Here is a 13,330-nt window from a genome sequence, read left to right as displayed (position 1 = left end):
GTCCACTACATGCCCACGTGCGTGCTTGTGCCAAGGAGCGAGAGCCCGGACAGCGGGAGTCGGAGGCAGGACCAGGAGCTGCAGAGGGACCGCGGGCAGAGCTCCGGCGAGCGCGCCGCCCGGGCGCGGAGCCCAGGGGCCGCCCACTGGCGGGGGAGGCGGGGAGCGCGCAGGGAGGCGGTGACGGCGGTGGGGCTTCCCCGGGCTTCCCCTCCCCGGGCCGCGGGTGCCCGGCGCAGGCCCAGGACGCGGAGGCGGCTCCTGGGGAGAGGGAGCCGGGAGTCCCCGAGGCAGCACCGGCTCCGCACTAGGACGCGGGGTCCGCAGCATCGCGAGCGGCCGGCGGGGCTTCCAGGAGCCCCGGAACCCGAGGCGCGAGGTTTAGGCTGAGCCCTCCCCGGCGCCTGCCCCCGCCCGGCGCCCGCCTCCGCCCCCTCCCGCGGCCTGGAGCGCGCCTCCCTCGCCTCCCTGGGTCTGGCGAGTCGGCGCCGGCCGAGCTGCGGGAGCCGCGGAGAGCACCAGCTGTCGCCGTGGGAGCTGCTCCGGCCGCACCATGCGGGAGCTGGCCATTGAGATCGGGGTGCGAGCCCTGCTCTTCGGAGTTTTCGTGTAAGTAGTGGCGCACCGCGGGCAGGGCGCACTGACGCGGGGGACCCACCGACCAAGCCTTTCTGTGCCCTAACTTAGTTTGCGCCGCCGCTTCCCACTGGGGCCTGGGTTCGAGGTCCCTTCCCCGCCAAGTGCCCGCAACGTGTCCTACTGGACCATGAGAGAACCTTCCTCTCTCCTTCCTGGGACCCTAGGCGTGGAGCGACCCCCGCGCGCCGGGGCTGAGACCTGCTCCCGGGTCTCACCCGGCCCGCGCCTGTCGCCAGCCCCACACCACCTGCCCGGGGGATCCAGGGTTGCACCTTTAAACAGGGACGCGCACCCTGGCCCGTGCCCTCGGGAAGTTTCTCCTTCTGTGTGATCTTTAAGGCCCACGTTGGAAGTCTTTACCCCTGGCCCCGTCTCCGATTCCTCCCCGCTGTGCCCAGGGCTAGACTCCTTCCGTGTCCCCGGCTTTAGCGCCCGTGGTCCTGCCGAGCGTTTTCCCAGTGGGCGTTTGCGGTGCTTCTCCTGCTGAGAAACTGTTGCTGCGGAGGCTTGAGAAGTCAAGGGGCTGCAGCCCGGGGTGGGATACACACACCCTGGAGCTCTGTGTCCAGTCGATGTCCGCTTTGGGGGCGGAGGCTCTCCAGGGGTAGCCGTGAAATGCCCAGGGTGGCTTTGAGCGGCTGGCACTGGGAACAGCGATCCCGAAAAGAGGAAGGGGTGGTGGCGCAGGTTCTTTCAGAGATGTCTGATCCTCCTCCGTGCGCTCAGGGACCTACCGCTCGTTGACCTCCAGGGCCCAAGCTGCAGGGAGCTGTCGCATCTCTCTTTCAGATCTGAGCCCAGAACACCAGCTCAGAGCCACCCCACAGCCTCCCGTAAGCTGCTGTCACCTAGGCACCCACGCCTGCACTGGTCCCTCCATCAGTGAGCCAAATTCTCTCCCCCTCTCTGCCCATGGATGTTTTCTGCCACATTCTAAGTATTAAAGTTACATGAACTTTTTGGATTTGCCATGCAGTTATTTATTTGTTTGTTTTTGTTTTTGTTTCTGGAAAAGCCCTCCCGAGCCAAACAGGAGGCCCTCTTTGAATTTCTGCCTCAATCTGGAGTCATCCATGGCAGGTGTGCTGTGTCAAAGATGACTTCTGTTCTGGGCAGCCCAGGGTATACACATGGAAAGAAATGCCCTTTCTCGCATGTTTTTCTTTACCAGGGATTAAATTCATCCAGAGTATTTATTCACACCATCAGAAAAGGCCATGAGCTCCCCCAGATGCAAGCAAGCCCCCCTCTCCCGCCTTCTGCCTGAACACTGGTGTTATTCACTGGGAAGAAGGAACGAGAACTTCAGTTGATTTTGATGCATTTGGAAAAACAAAACACTTTTCCCTTCTCTTACTCCATTTTCTACCTTTGGAATGTACATTAAAACTCGTGATTGCTGTGTGATCAGATGGGGACAGTTTCTAACTGGCAGATAGGCTAAAACCTCATTAAATTATTATGTGATAGAAATGATAAACTAGTTTTCGGTGCGCAGTAGAATTTAACGTTTGTTGGGTGAATGTAGGAAGAATGCTGAGATAAAGTGAGATAGGCTCTTACACTATCTCACTGTCTGGTTTGACTGCTGCTGGGGGTGCTCAGATAAAAAAAGGGTCCAACAATATGTAAAAATATTTATAGTTTTCAGGTATCCCTTCCAATATCCCCCCCCCAAATATTTATGAGATGTTTACAAATATACAATGGTCTATGCAGTAAATTTGAAAACTTGGTAATTATTGCTTATGTGCGTCTTGCTTTTTCTAAGGGTGTTATGTAAAAGCTGGATGGGCAGTTTATGTTCTGTTCTCTGAAGTTCCCTCTTGTGTTACTTAACAGGGGATCTGTTGTCACACATGGACATTGATAGCATTTTTGGATGACTCCCAGGTTTCTTATCAAATTGTTAACAGTGTGTCCAACTTGTGGCTCTTTTACCTGCAAAAGCCAGCTTTGGTATTGATGATGCAAGCCTCCCGAGGGGGCAGATCTTGGATGTTCAGATGCTGTTAATATCAGGCATGTACCGACTTCTGGGAGGACGGCTGGGAGCATGCAGAAACAGATGACCCTTTGTTTTCTCAGATAAGCGTCTGGCACCTTGACAGAGGATGACTTTTGGGGGAAGTTTAATTCTTCCTTTTGCCAGTACTGGATGGTGGTCTTAGCAGCATAGGGGTTTAGAAAGTGCCCCGGGCAGGCTGAATCCGATTTCCCTGCTGCAGCCAGTGTCCAATTCAGCTAGTGTAACTCATCAGCTAGTTTTGCTTGGTATTTCTACCCTATTGCTCAGGACGAAAGAATTATCTGGGGGGAGAGGGGGTACCTTGCTTCTTTGCAAACTTATGCCCCTGGAGAAACATCACCTGTAGATGTGCCTGTTCTCTGACTACATTTGCTCTGCATGAGAGCAGGGATCCTGCTGCCCGTAGCTCCTATGCTCCTCAAAGATTCCAAGTTAGAGCTAAGAAAATGCATTTTGGGCCCACGGGTAGTAGGGATGCAAGCTTTTCCTTACTCACTCTTAAAGATCCCTTTTTCTGTTTCTAGACTAGGCACAGTGCTGAGGTTTTGTGCATTCAGAATTCTGAGAGGATGCTCTCCAGGCACCCTCGCCCCCGCAACCAACCCATGGATGCTCAATCCTGCCTAAGGACTTCAAATTGCTGGGAAGGAAATTAGTAGAGTAATGCAAATCAAGGCTGGCATATAAAGTTTAACATAACAGAAGATAAATTGATTACAGGAACCCAGTGTTTAGGAAAAATAAAAGTAAAATGTGAAGCTTTGAGGCTGCATTTAGTACCGTGAAGTCTGTGGGCCTTGAGGTCCTGTTGCTCTTACTCATGGATTGTGGGCAGAGCAGGAAGGAGAAGCACTTTTGGGCTTCTTCTGTCCTGCTGCTACCCAAGACTCCAGGAGAGATTCTTTTGAGTATTTCTGCAAATGCCAAGGCTAGCAACAGACCTTACTCAGCAAGCACATAGTGTAGAAATGAGGTGGCTGGTTAACACCCAGCAGACCAATGGTGCACTACTAGGAGCATGCTACTCACTTTGACCACTATCACCAGTACAATAGCAATCATTTACTGAGATCTTACTGTGTGTCAGGCACCAATGAAGACTATCCCATATGCCATTTAGCCTGATCAAGGGGGTATATTGATATTTCTTTGTCATAGATGAAGAAACTGAAGCACAGTAAAATTAAGGAACTTCCCAAGTAACAGGGCTAACAAGGGCAGCTCTGAGACCTAAATCTAGATGCTCCATCTGCAAGGTCTGGACTCTCAATCACTTTGCTTCATAAAAAATAGCAGCCAGTTTTGGTCAGTCCAGGGCTTACTGCATGCAAAAGGTATTCCACGTGATTTCTCTTTTAAGCCTCATCTCACTGGATTCTGTTCATTATTCCCACTTTACAAACAAAAAAACCAAGGTTTAGAAAGGTTGAGTAAGTTGCCCGAAATCACTCAGCTAGCAGGAGGTATAACCCTGATTCAAACAGGCAGTTGACCCCATGTCCCTGAGTGGTCAGCCTCTGAGACAGAAGACATCCAGCCCCATGCTTCCAGACTGGTGCTAAACTGACCACATCCTGTGAGCAATTCCTTCCATGACTCCTTATCTCCAGAAGAGCAAGTGCACATTGCCCGGAGTGATGTGTGGGAAGCTGTCACTCTAGCTCTAAAATCACATGCTAGGATGACACCTCAAAGATGGAGAGATGGCAGTGGTGGTTCACACTTCCTAAAAGATGGGATTTGATCATGGCATAGATTTTAAGAGTACGATGTGGTGAGTAAATTGCCGGTGAGAACATCAATCATAGTAGTAAGAAACCAGGAATACACTGCTTTCGTCCACCGTTTTTGGCTGTCATCTCCCAGGACATCTGTTAGTTCAAGCACTCTGTATTTACAACACTGCAGAAAGGACCCTAGAAAGATGATGACGATCTCATGTGCTGGACTGGGGGAAAGATGGTCTGTCTGTTTCAGTTGTAGGCTTGAGTTCCTTGGGGTCTTATCTTCCTCTTTCCTTCCTTCCATCTGCCCTTCTCCCCATCACTCCCTGTCGTTTCTGGTGGCTCTGTCTGCAGGGTCCCCCTAGGAGCTGCTTAGGATGCCAGGGTGCACAGGTAATGCTGTTTACCTCCCCTTAGATAATCCAGCATCCTTCTTTGAGCTCTTAGGATGCAAGAGGCCTTTGCCAGGCATGGGGGATGAGAGGAGAGAAGGCCAGGTGGCCCCCAGTAGCTCACAGTCCAGTAGGGAAAGCACACAGTGGGCCACCATTTCTTATTGTCTCCAATGCAATTACTGGTTTTGGAAGTTTTGCCTCCAAACATTTCTCTTTCATTGTTCATCCACTTGATGGATATTTGGCACCTGCTAGGTGCAAGCATTTGTGATAGTCATTTCCTTTTCCCTTCATTAGTACGCTTTGATTGGTGTAATTCCAGCAAGACAGAGGGAAACTTGGTGCTTTACCTGGTCCAGGTGACTTGCTTGAGGGCACTGGATGTCAGGTAGATTTTCGAAATATTGACAAAAACAGATTCATCTGTATTACCTCTAAGAGCCCAGTGTAAGACTCCATGCTGGGGACAGTTGGAGCAAGGTGCTAGGTTTTACTGAGAAGGAGGATGCATGTGCCAGGGAAGGCTGCCCAGGGCTGAGCACTGAATGCCAGGTGTACAGGTCCTAGGCCCTAGGACATTCATGCAGGGCAAAGGCCTGGAGGTGTGGAGGCATATTTTGGGTGGAGATGAGGTCACCAAGTGTGGCTTCAGTGTGGGTTTTGGGGTGGGTGGGTGTGGGAGTGGCAGGAAGGGAGTCTGGAAGGAGAATGCAGTGGCCTCAGGGCCCTGCAGGGCAGGGGTCATTCCCAGAGAGGCAAAACTGGGGGGCCTGGAGGTTTGAAACAAAACCGTACCATGCTCAGATGTTTGCCCAGGGATGGAAAGGAACCATTTGGCCGGACACACAGGCCCTGCAGACTGTGATGTGTGACTGTACACTGCTGCTTCGTGGCCACAGCCCTGCTTCACAGCATTCCAGGACAAGTACTCAGCACTGCATTGTGGTCAGCCATCTGCATCTTTAACTTCTTTGCTTACCCCTGCTCCCAGCCTAGCCTTGGCACAAGCGTGGTCGGTGCCTCCTGACTCAATTTCCCAGGATCATTTTTACAGACCTGAGCATTCTGCATCAGTCCAAAGCACAGCTACTTAAGGGGCGGACAGTCTGCTGAGCACCTGCGTCAGGATTACGCAGGGCCCAGGTCAGGCTAACTGAATTAAAATAGAGATCGAGGCCCTCAGAATCTGCATTTTGAACAGGGGCTCCTTCCATCCACTGCCTTTGGGAAATACTTATGTGCAGTCTAGCGAATGGATGGCAGCACTGCAGGGTGGAGGCAGCAGGCAGTGGCCCTGGAGAATCCTGTCACTAGAGTGACCTTTGTAAGAGGGATGGGGACTTCTTATGTTAACTGAAGTTTTGGGGTTGACTGGCCACTGTACCATCAGTCCTTTCTGTCTAACGACTACATTCAGAATCATTCTGCTTTCTCTCTAGAAACAAGTTCCTTTTTTTTTTTTTTTTTTTTTTTTGAGATGGAGTCTCGCTCTGTCACCCTGGCTGGAGTGCAATGGTGCAATCTCGGCTCACTGCAAGCTCTGCCTGCCGGGTTCATGCCATTCTCCTGCCTCAGCCTCCTGGTAGCTGGGACTACAGGCACCCACCACCACGCCTGGCTAATTTTTTGTATTTTTAGTAGAGACGTGGTTTCACAGTGTTAGCCAGGATGGTCTCCATCTCCTGACCTCGTGATTCACCCACCTTGGCCTCCCAAAGTGTTGGGATTACAGGCGTGAGCCACTGCGCCCAGCCTAGAAACAAGTTTCAAATGAGTTGTTTGAAGCAAAGAGCTATAACAAAAGACCTCGGGCTTTGGAGCCAGGCACGTCTGTGTTTGGGTTTTAGCTCTGCCACTAACAAGTTGCCTTCAATCTCTGAACCTCAGTTTCTTCATGTAGGAAATGGAGCTAATACTTACTTCATTGGATTTTATTAGATAAGGTACTTTAAGTGCCTGTGGTACATATAACAAAAATTGGTAACTTCTCGCCACCCTTGTTAATCCCTGTTATATACATGTAGTGTCTAAGAATGGCAGCACAGCACAGCGGTTACAACAGTGGCCTTTGGCATCAGGTTACCAGGGCTTAAATCCTGTTTTGTTTTGTTTTATTTTGAAGACAGAGTCTCTCTCTGTTGCCCAGGCTGGAGTGCAGTAGCACAACCATAGCTATTCTCCTCAGCTCCAGCCATCTCCTTGGGCCCTGCTCTTACAGGCCCCAGAGGATTCTTTTTTTTGTATATGTAGATAGAGTCTTGCTCTGTTGCCCAGGCTGGAGTGCAGTGGCATGATCACCACTTACTGCAGCCTCAACCTCCCAGGCTCAAGCAATCCTCCCACCTCAGCCTCTCGAGTAGCTGGGACTACAGGTGTGCCATTGCAGCCAGCTATTTTATTTTTTGAAGAGATGGGGTCTATGTTGCCTATGCTGGTCTTGAACTCCTGGGCTCACGAGATCTTCCCACTTCAGCCTCCCAGAGTGCTGGGATTGTAAGTGTGAACCATTGTGCCTAACAAAATCCTGGTTTGCACCTTACCTGCTGTGTGAGCTTTGGGAGAAAGTATTTATCCATCTTCAGTCATTGTTTCTCCTTCTGTTCAATGGGAATGTCCATCGTATTCATGAATGTAAGAATATGTTAAAAACATATTTTATTGAAGTATAAGTTTGAACCATACTAAGCATATTTTATTGAAGTATTGTGAGTATTAAATAGGACAGTATCCAGCTCATTGTAGGTGCTCAGCAAATGGTGATGTTATTATTATTATCCTTTTGTTGAAATGAATCCGTAATATACACTAAAGAGAAACACCGTAGGTGTCTAATGATGTTCTTATTACAAATGATTTACCACAGGATTTCTAGACAAGAATAAACTCCTGGAAGTGTATTTCGAATGATTCCTTTTAGGCCTCAAAAGTGAGGGATGTACCTTGCCATGAGTTTGTCCAATGAGTGAGAACCCCAGAGCTTGCTGTCTGATGGGGTGGGCTGGTCTCAGCCTTGCAGTTTCTCAGCAGTGGCTTAAATTGCTGGCCCTTTACAGCAGTGGTTCCAGGACATGGAATTAAAGCGCTATCAGCATAGCTGCATTAGATAACATACTGGAAAATGATATGTTGTGTTCTTAGATAACATAAGGAAAATGCTATGTCCCCATTGTTAACTTTGCACACAGGGCTCAGTTAGAAGCCACGTCCAGGGAGTGCTTTCCATCAGGCACCCTCTCAGCCCATCTGTGCATGCTGTGCAATGGCGCCCAAGTGTTTCTTCTCCCCTCCCTGGGAAGGCGTCTGCCTTGTCGTCTGATAAATGGGGCCTCCTTCTGTTTGAAATATTACTTGCCACTGTAAAATGAGTTGGCTGTACCCAGAATTCTGAGAATTGATGATGTTTTCCCACAGGGAGATAAATGCTCCCGGCACTGCAAAAGAAGTGCATGGTTTCATAACTTGTGGATAAAGTTATCTCAATTAGTTGTAAAGATTATGCCTTTAGTGACACACGCAAGGCTCATAAAAACTCACTACCTCTATTTTTCAATGATAGCATTTGTAAATAGAAACATTACCTTGGTAATAAGTGCTTCTTTAAAAAGTATTATCTTGGTGTTCTATGTGGATGAATTAGAAACACTGTTTTTACAGCGAGGAAGCTCCTTCAGACGAGACTGCTGCCTGCCAGTGGGCCCTCATCATTCAACCAGAAGCCGCACAGGTGTTAAGAGCACGGTTTGGGATGCCTGGGACTAGTGAGAGGAGGCTGAGAGGAACTGGGGCTGCAGAACCCAGGGGCGGCTTCATCACAGTCTTTCAATATGTGAACGTGAAACATTATCCCACGGAAAGGAGGAACTAGTTGTTACTCTGTCTCCATTAAAGACAAAGTGGCAGAAAAACAGGGCCAGAGGAGGCAGGAGCATTTAGGTTGGCTTCTAGAAAGGAAGTGGTCTGCCAATCAATGCTAGATGTTTCTTTCTTCTTTACCAGAGGGTTTTTAAAAACATATTTTATTGAAGTATTAGTTTGAACTATATGAAATTGCTGATATTTGAGTGTTTTGACCTATAAAACCAGGAATTTCATTCAGTTCAACCTAAAATAACATACACAAAGAAATGTGCACTATTCATAATTGTACAGCTGTCCAGAAAACTTCCCGATCTACCAAGCCCCCTTCCACCACCCTGACTTCTAACATCATTTGAACTCTATAGAAATGGAACCATAAAGTGTGTGTTCTTTTGTGTGACTTTTTTGTTGAACGTGTTTTTGAGATTTATCTCTTTTGTTGTGGGTAGCAGCAGTTTGTTCATTCTCGTGTGCTCCAGTTTATTTATTCATTTTACCCACGGATATATGGGATATTTATCATTTTTGGCTATTAAGTGCAATGCTGCTATTGGTTTTTGGTGAACATTTTATAATTTCTTGTAGGTATATACATACGGGTGGAACTGCTGGGTTCTTCATCAGAAGTTCTTAAGGATTTGGCCTCTCTGTCCAGCTATACCTCTAAAAGGAATATTTAGCCTGTATGATGCTGTAATCTCCATCTGCTGAGCAGCTACCTTGTAGAAAGCATGCAGTGGGCCTGGCAAGTGACAGGGCCTGGCGAATGGGTCCCATTCTGCAGGCAGATGGGCAGCATGGCCCACTTCTGATGAAAAACCCAGCAGTTGCACCCCTACATATATACGTACAAGAAATTACAAATAGATTCACCAAAAACCAATAGCAGCATTGCACTTAATAGCCAAAAATGATAAATATCCCATATATCTATGGGTAAAATGAATAAATAAATTGGAGCCCACGAGAATGAACAAACTGCCGCTACCCACAACAACAGAGATAAATCTCAAAAACATATTCAACAAAAATAGTCACACAAAAGAGTACACACCTTATGGCTCCATTTCTATAGAGTTCAAATGATGTTAGAAGTCAGGGTGGTGGAAGGGGGCTTGGCAGACTGGGGAGTTTTCTGGGCAGCTGTATAATTATGAATAGTGCACATTTCTTTGTGTATGTTATTTTTAGGTTGAGCTGAATGAAATTCCGTTTTATAGGTCAAAACACTCAAATCATGGTGAAGAAGTGACACCCTGACTCTGCTGATTATAAAGATGTGCCTGAGCCTTCTCATCTGTAAAATGGGGACACTATCTCACCTCCTGGGGAGGTTGTAAAGATGAGGTGATGTGAGATGTGCCAGGTACCTTGCACAAAGATGGCATGTAGTAGGTGCTAAAGCCAGTCTCTTTTCCTTCCTCCACCTCCCTCCTTCCTAGAACTGAGGTGGAGATACAGGTCAATTAAAGGATGCCTGACATCACAGTGTAATAATAATGATAATAAAATAGTGTATCTCTCAAAAGTGCAGGAGAGAGCTGAGCCTTGAGCTAGGATTTAGAAATTTCCTAGGAGACATCTAAATCTTAATCCAAGAAAAAGAAATTGCCAGTATGTAAGTATGTGTAGCTTTTTGTTTTTTTTTTTTTTTGAGACGGAGTCTTGCTCTGTCGCCCAGGCTGGAGTGCAGTGGCACGATCTCGGCTCACTGCAAGCTCCGCCTCCCGGGTTCACGCCATTCTCCTGCCTCAGCCTCCCGAGTAGCTGGGACTACAGGCACCTGCCACAATGCCCTGCTAATTTTTTTGTAATTTTTTTTTTTAAGTAGAGGTGGGGTTTCACCATGTTAGCCAGGATGGTCTCAATCCTCTGACCTCGTGATCCGCCCATATCGGCCTCCCACAGTGCTGGGATTACAGGTGTGAGCCACAGCGCCTGGCCTGTGTAGGTATATTTTAATTGACGTCTATCATCACCTTGGTTATAGGAAGGCAGGGAGGTGGAGAAGGAGACACCTACTAGCTACTAAGAAAGAACACTTTAATACCTACTATGTGCCACCTTTGTACTAGGCACTTGTCACAATCGTAGGCTTTAATTATGACACCTCTCAGGAGGTAGCATTGTCCTCATTTACAGAGTTAAGGGTTAATGCTCCCTCATTCAGAGAGCTCTTACCAATTAAAGAGAAAAGAGAAGAACTCACCAACAGAAAAATAGGCAACAGATATGAGCAGAAAACTAACAAAAGTTCAAAAACTGACACACTTTAAATCTGTGATTTTTTTATGTTAACTTTTATTTTAAGTTCAGGGGTACACATGCAGGTTTGTTACAGAGGTAAACTCATATTATGGGGGTTTGTTGTATAGATTATTTTGTCACCCAGGTATCAAGACTAGCACCTATTAATTCCTTTTCCTGATCCTTTTCCTCCTCCTACCCACCCACCACCCTCCAGTAGGCCTCAGTGTCTGTTGTTCCCCTCTGTGTGTTCATGTGTTCTTATCTTTCCACTTATAAGTGAGAACACGTGGTACTTGGTTTACTGTTCCTGCATTAGCTTGCTAAGGATAATGAGCTCCAGCCCCATCCATGTTCCTGCAAAGGACACGATCTCATTCTTTTTTGTGGCTGCATAGTAGTTCATGGTGTGTATGTACCACATTTTTTTTTATCCGGTCTACCATTGATGGGCATTTAGGTCGATTCCATGTCTTTGCTATTGTGAATAGCGCTGCAATGAACATAGTGTGTACGTGTCTTTATTATAGAATGTAAATCTGTGATTTCTATAGCAATGCAAGATATGCATCTGAAAACAAAATAACAATGAATATACATTAGTAGAAGCTTTTTATGTGCTGCAATGAAAGAATGTGCAGCTATTAAAATTAGTTATATAGTAGGTAGTTATTTGTTAACTTGAGAAGACATCTAGAACAATTGTTAAGTGATAAAAGCAGCTTAGAAAAGTGTGCATGATGCTATTTTAATGTGGTAATGTAGTAAAATCAATTGTGCCTATATCTCTATAAAGATACATAATACAGTTTTAATGGTGGTTATTTTGTGCTGATGGAGTTATGTAATATTTGCTTTTTAAATGTTGTTTATGTCTAAATTATTTTATAGTAAGCATTTATTATTTTCATACGCAATCAAAAAAATCAATATAGATGTTTTCTGTTATAGAAAAAAGGAGAGGCCAATGAAATATTCCAGGATAGGGCACTGAATGATTTTTTTGTGATTACTTTAGAAATATTTAAAGTGACAATGTGTCAAAATATCAACCTTTCTACATTTTATATCAACTGAAATATTTAAGAAAAATCAGAGAGTAAAGATTACTATCCAGAATGTATAAGTATGTGTTTTCAAATGTGGTCAGATGCTCAGGTGGAATAGTAAATGAGTACAACTGTTTTAAAGAGCAATATTGCAGTGCATAAACAGCCATAAAATTATTCCTGCTTTTTGAGTTAGAATTCTTGGTAAAAAATACATGGAGGCACTAATGGAAGAGATACCAAAATCCTCACATATAAAGATTTTTTTGCTGTGTTCCATACAAAACAAAGTAAATATATTTGTCAAATAAAAATTATTAAAACTCCAATGGTCAACATTTGAAGATGATTTGGTAGATTGTGAACACACAGAATATTACCTAGTTATTGAAAGAATCATTTTGAAAATCATGAAGAAACGTGGTGAAATTTTATAATGTAATAGTTAAGGAAAAGCACTACACAAAAATATACCTCGGAATTGCAACGTTTTTTTTTTTTCTTTTGAGACAGAGTCTCGCTCTGTCACCCAGGCTGGAGTGCAGTGGCGCGATCTCAGCTCACTGCAAGATCCACCTCCCAGGTTCACGCCATTCTCCTGCCTCAGCCTCCCGAGTAGCTGGGACTACAGGCACCCGCCACCACGCCTGGCTAATTTTTTATATTTTTAGTACAGACAGGGTTTCATCGTGTTAGCCAGGATGGTCTTGATCTCCCGACCTCGTGATCTGCCCACCTCGGCCTCCCAAAGTGCTGGGATTACAGGCGTGAGCCACCGCGCCCAGCCGCAACTATTTGAAGTATGTCTGATTTGGGCAAATACTAGGAAGAATTACACCAAAATGAGTGTGATGGAAATGAATGTATTTCTCGTCACTTAAATTTCTTTCAGGATTATAAAATACTTGTGAAAATTAAAGCAATACAAAAAGTATAAGCCTCCTGGAACCACTTCAACTTTCTCTGCCTATTCCATTCTCTTCACTTTTTATACACATTTGTATATAATTAACAAAACTACTGGAAACACATTTTATTTATAGCTTAGTTTTTAAACTCATTATCTCTTTAAGATGTTATATATATAAACACATGCTTCATTGTTTTTTACTGGCTGTGTGGTGTTCCATTGTATTAGCCTATTCGTGGAATCTTAGGGTTATTTTCAATTTTTGCTATGAAAAACAATATTGCAATTGTTGTGTACATTGTAGTGCACCTGTTCAAGTATTGCTGCATGATAAACTCTTACAAATGAATTTCCTGGGTCAAGACCACGTGCATTTTAAATTCAGACGAATACTGCCAAATTGTCCACCCAAAGAGCTACACGTATTTATATTTCACCACAGTGTGTGAAGGTGTCCGTTTTTATGCATCCTTGCCAAT

At 45.8% G+C, this 13,330-nt stretch overlaps 1 protein-coding gene across 5 annotated transcripts in view; it reads left to right on the top strand.

Annotated features, from left to right (window-relative positions):
* The first annotated feature begins 525 nt into the window (after window positions 1-525).
* The window catches only part of PLPP4 (phospholipid phosphatase 4), a 148,785-nt gene continuing 135,980 nt past the window's right edge, over window positions 526-13,330 (top strand). For all 5 annotated transcript variants that reach the window (XM_063625751.1, XM_055247073.2, XM_055247139.2 and 2 more), the window contains exon 1: window positions 526-609. In XM_063625751.1, the coding sequence (XP_063481821.1) occupies window positions 554-609 (56 nt within the window). In that variant the 5' untranslated portion in view covers window positions 526-553. The remainder of the gene's footprint in view (window positions 610-13,330) is intronic.

This window comes from Symphalangus syndactylus, chromosome 2 (genome assembly GCF_028878055.3).
Source record: "Symphalangus syndactylus isolate Jambi chromosome 2, NHGRI_mSymSyn1-v2.1_pri, whole genome shotgun sequence".
In the NCBI taxonomy this organism is placed as follows: Eukaryota; Metazoa; Chordata; class Mammalia; order Primates; family Hylobatidae; genus Symphalangus; species Symphalangus syndactylus.
The sequence above is the reverse complement of the archived record's forward strand: the minus strand, read 5'-3'. Positions and strand labels throughout refer to the sequence as shown.